The sequence below is a fragment of the Rhopalosiphum padi genome, chromosome 2 (genome assembly GCF_020882245.1).
Source record: "Rhopalosiphum padi isolate XX-2018 chromosome 2, ASM2088224v1, whole genome shotgun sequence".
Lineage (NCBI taxonomy): Eukaryota > Metazoa > Arthropoda > Insecta > Hemiptera > Aphididae > Rhopalosiphum > Rhopalosiphum padi.
In genome coordinates this window covers 6,073,889-6,083,929 of record NC_083598.1, presented here as the reverse complement: position 1 = coordinate 6,083,929, position 10,041 = coordinate 6,073,889, and the positions used below count along the sequence as shown (strand labels likewise).

General features: G+C 24.7%; 1 protein-coding gene and 1 long non-coding RNA gene across 4 annotated transcripts; one reads left to right on the top strand and one right to left on the bottom strand.

Annotated features, from left to right (window-relative positions):
* Positions 1–4,390: 4,390 nt before the first annotated feature.
* Positions 4,391–5,658, bottom strand: LOC132920180 (uncharacterized). Of its 2 annotated transcripts, none has more exons than XR_009660703.1 (2): positions 5,226–5,658; positions 4,391–4,719 (listed from the first exon to the last, which is right to left on the bottom strand). It is a non-coding gene; the product is annotated as an uncharacterized LOC132920180 (long non-coding RNA). The 2 variants fall into 2 exon arrangements; XR_009660702.1 differs by having other exon boundaries at positions 5,347–5,658.
* A 129-nt stretch (positions 5,659–5,787) lies between these two features.
* On the top strand, positions 5,788–9,854 carry LOC132920176 (GRIP and coiled-coil domain-containing protein 1). Of its 2 annotated transcripts, none has more exons than XM_060982348.1 (11): positions 5,788–6,057; positions 6,125–6,214; positions 6,291–6,403; positions 6,481–6,612; positions 6,671–7,075; positions 7,149–7,313; positions 8,556–8,706; positions 8,770–8,978; positions 9,051–9,263; positions 9,327–9,532; positions 9,596–9,854. In XM_060982348.1, exons 1-11 carry the CDS (start codon positions 6,054–6,056, stop codon positions 9,777–9,779), a joined length of 1,872 nt encoding a protein of 623 aa, XP_060838331.1. In that variant the 5' UTR covers positions 5,788–6,053; the 3' UTR covers positions 9,780–9,854. The 2 variants fall into 2 exon arrangements, with proteins under 2 accessions (XP_060838331.1, XP_060838329.1); XM_060982346.1 differs by having other exon boundaries at positions 5,789–6,057; positions 9,321–9,532.
* The last annotated feature ends 187 nt before the right edge of the window (positions 9,855–10,041 follow it).

Sequence of the window (10,041 nt, the reverse complement as noted above, 5' to 3'; positions counted from 1 at the left end):
ACGTCCCTGTGGCCTATACATTTAGCGGAATAAGGGTTCATCTTGGGAGCGTTTGCGCATACTCGGGTATATTATATTGGTATTTTACCTTTTAAAACCTTTTCATGAGGACATTTTCTCACAGTATAACGCATGAACATCAATTATTATGAACCACGAAAACATCTATTATAAATTTAATATGTAATCAAACTGTATTAATATGTGTGACATAATATTACCTAGCTATTATATTAGTTGTATTTAAAATGTAGTTTAATAATTACTATACGTTATATATGTATTCTATTTTTTATAATAATATTGCAAAAAGGTATTGCAGGTATATACGAGTATAGATATACTATAGGTACAATAGGTCAAATCCAATTTTACATTTTTTTTTTATATATTTCTGTAAACCCATTATTATGGACTAATATCCTTAGTTCATTATTAATTTTATTATTATTCATAAAGATATACATTTTAATAATTCAAACACTATTTGTTTAATACAAACTTAGGGGTGCAGTCCAAATTAGTTACAGTAGTTATGTATTAAAAATTAAGGACAGTATAAAATGTTAAATTATATTAAAATTTCTAAAAAAAAAGCATTTAAAAAGAAAAATTATAATTTTAGAAATAATAATGATTACCTATTCATACATAACTAATACAAGCATAAAATATTTAAGTATAGTATAATAAACCAATTATTTCCGCTGATGTGTAAATTGATATTTGGTGCGTACTAAAGTTTGAAAAATGTTATAGAATATTAATTGCACGTGGAGGTTATTAGTGTCATAGTCTTGTTTTAAACGTATCCACTGCATGAAATTGCGTCGTATAGTAGGGTCAACCGAAGAAATACATTATTCAACAGATTTTAACGTGGATAAAAATTAAAACATAACAATTAAAAATAGGATGTTTTATACTTTTATTTGCGGTATTTATATAATTATATGCGTATAATATATATTTTGTATATTGTACCTATGTAATATGTCCTTTGTCCCTTCCTTTGTTACGAGGTTATCGAACTACACCTGCTTTATAACTTAATACAATTAACTTCATAAAAATTCGTAATAATTAATATAATCATTGATTATAATATTTATAATTAATGGTACTATAATATACGTATAATTTTTTATTATGTACACATAAATAAATATACTGTATACACCAATATTGGCAATATTGGTAAAAAAAATATATACTTACTTGGATATATCATACCGATACCTTTAATCATCACGTAGATAATTACATAATATATTATATTATTATGTATCGGTAGGACGTTCTTTATGTATAATTTCCCTGAAGTTGCAGTTGTTTTTTATTCATTTGTTGAATAATATACCGAAACGATATAAAGAACGATTTTACTGCTGCAAATTTTTTTTATTTGAATAATATCCGTTATCCGTAAAATATGAAGTCATGAAACTTTGAAACGAATGTAAAAAAAAATTTCGTTCTGCAGTATAGTAAGTAAATGTAAGTAAATATAGATTTTATTTGATGTTTTATTACACATTATATTATAGACATAATAATTAATAATATTATTTATGCGTATTATATTACTAGACACAATGCTATTAATTATACCACCTATAGCCTAGATGGTCTCGATCGACCTATCTTCTAAACAATAATCAACATTCTACGTGTACCTAATTAATAACGTGAAGACGTCTAGCCGACATAATGGTGAGCTATATAATATATATTGTGATTTCATGCTCAATTGCGAATGACTTGACTTTTAAGTCCTTTATATTATTCATTTATATATATATATATATATATATATATATATATACACATTTATATCTAAAATAAATTTATGATACTAATAATTATGAACTATATGTCTATATATGCAGTACATTTATCGATGTGACGACACTATATATTTATTAATATGACTTAAGACATTGAAGTGTTTTAGGGGTGAGGTGAAAGGTACCTAAGGGTATCTACATTTAATTAATTATATTTTTTAAATTTAAATTTAAGTATCAGGTATATTACTGAAGACCAATCGTACTTAATTAATAAGAATACTTGTAATTTTTATAGATTTATAGTCATATTAATTAATTTTTTACCATTGATAATTAGATATTCTAATACTCAATTTAAAGGTAAATAATTTTGATTTGTTAATTTAAACGATAGAAATAAATAATAATTACAAAAAAACAATTTATATTGTTTTAAATAAATACAGTTTAACACAAAATAAGAAAAGATAAGCAAGTGCCAAGCGGATACCACTCTACAGTACATTAGCCATTAGGTGTCGAGTACGTCAACGTCACTTTAATGGGTGTGCTAAATTTGAATTCAATGATATATTATTATAAACGAAAAAGGATTCTGAATAGTTTGCTTATATCACTAACTACTCAGTGTATTTCATCACAATTTTTAATACCTATTGCTAAAAAAATAATTTTTTTTTTGTATTAGTATTAGAGTACTTATTTTTATAAAAAACATTTATTATATTATTAAAATATAATTATTATAATTTATATGTATATATACATATACCACATTATTATATTATTCTTATTATATTTTGAGTTAATACCACCTTACAGTTCATGATGGTATAAATAGGATAATTTATATTATACATTTATATCTACTAAAATATTGATGAAAAACATTTGATGTTAATTTTGTTTCATACAAAAAACAAAGTTATATTGTTTATATTATACTTAAAATGATTTCAAATATAGTTATCAAGTATCAAATACCTATTATTACTATAGTAAGAATTAACAGAATTTACATATTTTATCTAGTTAATAGCTTTATCATATGTTTAGTAATATACTGGTGTCTGGTTGTCTGGCTATTATAATACTGGTTTTGCAACAAAAAAAAAGCCGATTTTCCTTATTCTTCTTTTGTTCCTCTCCCCCCGGTTATTTTAAGAAGTATTAAGAATTTTTTATGTTTGACCCTTTCTCCTCCATAAAATATTAACTAGATTCAATTTGCTACCAGAAACAATCCTCAACTTTAAAATCAAAGCATTTTTAGTCTTATAATTACCTCAAAAGTTGAGGAAATACAAAAAACGCAAGTCATTGTAAAATTAATTCATCTGTTAATTTGCTCAGAATTGAAAACTAAAAATAAAAAAAATCGAAAATTTCTAATGTCTATAAATAACCCTCAAAAAGAGTCAACATATTATTAAAATTATACCAAGTTTAAAAAATGCTATTTTAAATATTTGGTGAATTATTATAGAATTAACAGTTATTCGTTTTTACATTAACCCATAGTAAATAAATTCGGTTTTGTCAAAAACTGTTTCTGTTTAAAAATTCATGTTTTCCTTGATTTATTTGTTTTTCTTGTAACTTTAGAAAACTAGTAGAAACTTTTTCAATTAATCACCCAAGGTACCAACAAAATTCACATTTCTATTTTCTACCATAAAAAATGCTGAAGAAGAAAATCGTAATATTTCTACTGATTTCAAAAGGTAACGACAGACTTTAGAGTAGTATAATATTACTCTATGTGACAGATACAAAAAATAAGAAAAAATACTAATCATTGTTAAATCAATACATTCATCGATCCACTTAATTTACAATAGCAAATACACCTACCAGTTATTAATAACCGAATGATTTGAAAATTTAGTATTTTTGTATAATTATATAATCTTAAGAATAACAAAGTACCTATTGTCTATTATATACGCCATACTGTATTACAATAATATAGTATAATACATAATATATTCCTCATTACATTTTTTTTATTTTCCTATATGTATTATGATTGTAAATATAGTTCAAGAGTTATTATTATGAGGATAGTAGATGATTATCTTAGTTATTAGAAAAATAAATCTGTAAGCGTGAAAATAATTATAATTAATACACTATAGAAATCGACCTTCAAATATCCTGCATAGGCAACTAAACGTACGTAATGTTACAAATCATTAGGAGTTGATGTCTTCAATCAAATCATCAACATACATAGTAGATACCACTGACATGATTGCAAAAAAAAATATAGAAACATTTAATGATTTAACACAAAATACCAATGTAGAACCTACAGCATAATGATATACTGATGAAGTAAAAAAGTTAGCCACAACAATTTATTTTTACTCCCCTAAAGCTTACAGTAATATCAGGTATATTAAACTAAATCTATAAATTGTATTAGTAAAATTTTTAGTTAAGTACAAAATGCTCAGTTATAATTTATTTAAACATCTTCAATTAGCTTACCAAGCCTTAGTGACTAGTTTCATTACAAATTGGATTTCAAATATTGAAGCAAATATTAAAAATAATATGGAATACTTGTATTCTTTAAAGACAGTAACAAGTCAGTATTTATAGAAGAGTAAGAGAAAAACATTTATTATTGGTTTTGCTACAGATGTGAAATCGACAATAACTATAACTAAAGATTTATTGGTAAACCATAGTTTTATGTTTATACTCACTTATAAATTCAGTCAAGACACTATAGAGTTATTCTTTGGTTTTATGCGGGGAAAATGTTGGCATGATAATAACCCAACTCCCAAGTGGTTTGGAGTTTAAAAATGCTTTAAAAATTATCTTATAGCATAATTCTATTAAGATGAGTTCTGGAAATTGTGCATTATTGTCACCTATTGAAGATTCACTTTTTGCGATTAAATAGAATTACAAAAACCTAAAAAACAAAATAATGAGATTGATTATTAAATATTAGCAGGACAATGTAACAATATATTTCTTAATTCAACCATTGAAAATGTTTTGTATTACATAAGTGGATATAAAAACACTCTTACACAACTTGAAGTGTGAATCTTGCAAGTATTCGAGATATTCTAGATATTCATGATCATACATACCACAAAAAAAGAAGATGATAATAAATCAATTAGAAAATTTACATTTGTAAGACAACGAGGCAGTCTTAAACTAGCTTCAGATAGTTTCTATAAAACTATTAGATTGACAGAAACTTTATTTAAACCATTGATAATAGAAAAAAAATTGTTTGTCAAAAATATGGACTATTATTAAATAATTATTTATGTACAAAATGAATCAATAACATCTTCAACAGTATTTAAAGTGTAATTATTTTTACACAGACTTATATTCAAAACCACATAAAATAGATATAATAAATCAAATAACCAGAAAATACCTCAAGATATGACTACATACTTGCAGTTAAGTAATGACATGGTCAAGCGTTAAAATGGCAGGCAAAAGATAAAAACTAAAGAAAACTATTTTATTTATAACATGTAATTTACTGATCAATGTTATCCTAATAATAGCTTACTATAGCTAATGATTCTTGTATCATACAATTTGACGAAGAATGTTTTAGTTTTAATACTCAATTTGATTTATTTATTTATATTATAAAAAATTGAAAATGACCGGTTTCATTTTTTATTTATATGTAAAACTAAAAATATCTAATAGTTAATTTTTGAATTTATTTATAGTTACAACTTGTGAACTTAAGAATTATTTTTTTTTTAATATTGAAAATTTAAGCTTGAAGAAAAAACATTTGTTATCATTATAAATAATAACAACTGATATGATGTTCTGGCCTCAATTAAAATGGCGGATTGTTGGCTTCAATGAAATACACAAGCAAGTTAGCAATCTATTATAGTTTATTATATACATATATATAATAATATATTTGTGGTGATAATATTGTAAAATTTTCTTTGATAACATAATCTACGGATGAGTACGGAAATAATTGATGACATTAGCAAATATGCATTATTATATTAATAATGAAAACTGAAATTTGAAGATCTCAAATCAAATATCATCTATGACCCTATAGGCTATCCGGCTATGTCTCAATTTATTGCTCAAATGCTCACTTACGATGTTGCGAAACCTTAACGGTATTATTATTCAAGACATTATTGTGATTGGAAGCCGTTGATTCATTTATATTTCGTTACCTACCTCATTAATAATATTATATTGTATTAAATTCATACTCATTAACTAAAAGTTATGTGTGAGTGTTCTTAAATTATATGTATACAAAAAACGTATATTTATATTTTTTCTTAATACCTTATTAGTATATACTAAAATGGAGCAGAAGGAAAATAATAGTCAGTCATCAATAAAGGAACAGTCCGAATTAGAAAAATACAAAAAGAATTTGCACAGTAATGATTTTTAAATATTTTCTACTTTCTATGGGATTCAAATATTTCAATATAATTGTGTACTGTTTTTTTTTAGATTTGGTAGTTGCGTATAAGAAACTGACACTAGAAAAAAAAGCTCTGGAAGACACATTGAAGGCATCCTCAAACTATGATAGAGAAGATGCATCAGAGACTGATACTTCAGAGGTAAAAAAATTATTAATTTTTACAAATGTATATACATTTGTAATACAAATCATAAATTATGTTCAATAATTTAACAGGTGTCTAATGATTCTCAACAATCACGATTTATCAATTTAGTAAATACTATAGCTAGTTTACAACGAGAAAAAAATGAAGCTGAAGAAATTGCAGCTGATGAAAAACAACACCTCCAAGATAAAATATTTGAGGTATGTTTGACTTTTATTATACTATAAATTATCAATTAATAACTATATATTTTTTTAGCTTGAAAAATTGGTTAAAGAATTGAATAATAAAATGGATACATTAAAAAAACTTCAACGATTAGAGATGGAAAATATTAAAGCAAAATTCAATAAAGAGCGATTACAACGAGAAAAAGAATTTAATGACCATGGAGTTATGATGAGAGAATTACAAAAATTAATGGCTGAGGAACGTAGGCAAAAAGAGCAAGCTGAATCATTAGCAGATAGTTTGCAAAAAGAAATTGTTCATGTCCACAGAGAAAATGAAAACTTAAAAAAATCTGCTCAAGATATGGAAGTTGAATTAAAAGATATTAAACAAAAATTAAAGTATAGAGAAGAAGAAACATCTGGTATGTTATCTCAGTTACGACATGAAGTCAAAGCAGTGAGACAGAACCATTCAATTGCCATTGCTCAAGTAAAAAATTTAGTTTTTAAATTGTTTTTTTAATATTTGATCATAGTTTATAATTATTATTGTTTTTTTAAAGGAACAACAAAGAGCAACAGATGCAGAAAATCGAGCTAGGGAACTTGCAATTGCACATGAAGTGAGAGTCTCAAATTTAGAAACACGTTTGACAGAACTTTCAAACTCAATTTGTGTTTATGATAAGATAAGACATCAAGATGAACTGACAATACAATCATTAAAGGTTTGTTATAGTTTTATTTATCTACACATTATGCATATGATTTTTGTCAAGTGTGATCGTTCAATTTAAAAACTAGGAGTTTTAATACATAAAACAAAATGTTATCGATATTAAGAGGACGCTATACCCGCATGTGTTGTCTCTGTCTTATACACATGTAACATAGTTAAAAACTGTTTTGCGTGGGACAACTTTACTCCCTCGATATTTTAATCAAAACAACCAAAATTATAAATCCCATTGGGAAGAACTTTACCTGTGTCATAGCGTTTTAATTTTTTTGATAACATGAATGCAATTAAAGTTATCGGTTTGAGAACTTTATGTTTTTTTCATTTAATTATTAAAAATTACCAACAAAATTACCACTATCAAAAAAAATTAAAACGCTACAACACAGGTAAAGTTCTTCTCAATGCGATTTAAAATTTTAGTTGTTTTGATTAAAATATTGAGGGAGTAAAGTTGTCCCGCGCAAAACAGTTTTTAACTATGTTACATGTGTATAAGACGGAGACAACATATGCGGGTATAGTGTCCTCTTAAGTTGCTTGTATGGAAGAAGTGTAAAAATTGTAAATAGTTTGTTAATGATTACCCACATGCTATGTGCTAAGTGGTAACAATTAATTTCAGTGTATCATTAATTATTATATATTGGATTCAAATCTTAATATGAGTAAATCAACTTTACTGCTTTGAATTATTATTTTGAAATTCAAAATGTATTATTTAAATTGTTAAGTTAATACATCAGCAACTAATTTTGGTAACAGCTTATATATTTATATTTATGTTTAAAATGTATGAAAAATATATAAGTATATAAAGTTGAAATATTATGCAATATTATTACCAAAATAATGTCTGAAAAATGGATTTTTTTGGTAACTAAACAATATGGAGAAAGACACCTATCAATGACTATTAATCTCGTATAATAAATAACATTTTTACTTGATAACTTTTTATATGTATTCAAGATTGTATCATACTTTTTATTATATTAACTATTATTATCTATTAAAAATAAAAATAACCATGAGATATGAATTATTATTTAAATTGAACATCAGTAGAACATTACACATTACCTACCAAAAACCATGATTTTTTTTATTTCACAAATATTATATACTTTTTAATTTTGATTTCCACATCATATAAATAAGAGTGTAGGCATTTCAAATGAGTTATCCTGTATATTAATTAATAATTATATTTAAATTATTTTGATAATAGGAACAAATAAATAAATTAGAAATAGAAAATGAAAATGAAAGTGAAAATAATGAAGAATACACTGTATCTGAAATAGTTGAAAAATTCAAGCACTTCAAAACTCTTTTATTAAATTTAGCTAAGACATCAGAAGTTCCTTTAAATATTGAAGGTAAATACATTTAGTTATATTAATTTAAAAAGTGGTTTTCCCTATTATTAATTTGTTTTGCAGATTTAATATTAAAAGATTTTGATATTTACGATTATAAAACGAAACATATCGAACATTCAGATCAGCAAGATGAAAATAATCTGTCTTCTAAACAAGATAATTCAGTTTTATTAAATCAAGTAAAAAGTTTAAAACAACATGTCAACACACTGCAATTTGAACAAGACCAGCTGGAACGCAAATACAAAGAAAAATTAGAAGATAATGAAGTAAATAGATTTTTGCAGTTGTTAAATTTAATAAAATTATTATTGTATCTATTATTAATTCATTACTTAAAGGAAAATAACAGTTGGAAAGAAAAATATATGACAAATGATTTGGAATGGCGTAAACGGACATCAATTTTAGAACAACAGTTATTAAAGCAACGTGATAAAGCACAAGAACTGGTATTAGAAAAAGAACTGGAACTAAATACTTTACGTGAAACTCTACATTCTACAAAATATAACAGAAAAATATCCCATTCTTCAACTGGTTCAAGAAAAGAGGTAAGTAATTTATTATATACTTTTATTTGTAACCATGTGATTTTTTTATGTTTTTAGTTCCAGGAATATTTGGATGAGGAATCTAGTAAAAAAGGATCACACCTGCTTCATTATGCACACGAATTAGCTCTGAAGGATATGGAGATATCCAAATTTAGAAAATCTAAGTCTAAAATAGAATCTAAGTACAGAGACTTACAGAAGAGTACAGCTGATATGCAGCAGCAATATAAAGCAGATATCGATAAACTAAACCAACAATTAGTTAGGTAGGTATTAAATTAGTTATTTGTAACAAAAACAGTAGAGATTTTAATCATTTTATTTTTCAGACTTGAATCATGTAAATCTAGAGAAGGTGCTAATTTAGAATATCTGAAAAATGTAACATTGAGTTACTTCCTTACAGCTGATGATAAAATTCGAAAACATATGGTAAATGCAATAGCAGCAGTTTTGAAATTTTCTGATAGCGAAGCAGAGAAAGCTATTAAAAGTTTATCTCAAGGCAAATAAATACTATTTTTTTGTTTGATTAATGATTATTGAGTGAGATTTAATTAATGTAATATATATATTAAATAATTCCTATTTTAGACGCTTATTTATTTTATTTTGTTTAATTTTTTATTCCAGTTATAATAAATTAAATATTGTTTTAAAATACTTATATAATAATATTTATTTATTTTAAAATAGTGTGTAAACTTATTACATGATACAAAATTGTGATAATTAATTATTGACATTTTGTTTTTTCATTTATAATAATAGAGAA

Coding starts and splice junctions, on each gene's coding strand:
- LOC132920176 (XM_060982346.1), top strand. Junction 7,076..7,148: donor ATTCAATTGCCATTGCTCAA/GTAAAAAATTTA, acceptor GTTTTTTTAAAG/GAACAACAAAGAGCAACAGA. Junction 7,314..8,555: donor TGACAATACAATCATTAAAG/GTTTGTTATAGT, acceptor TTTTGATAATAG/GAACAAATAAATAAATTAGA.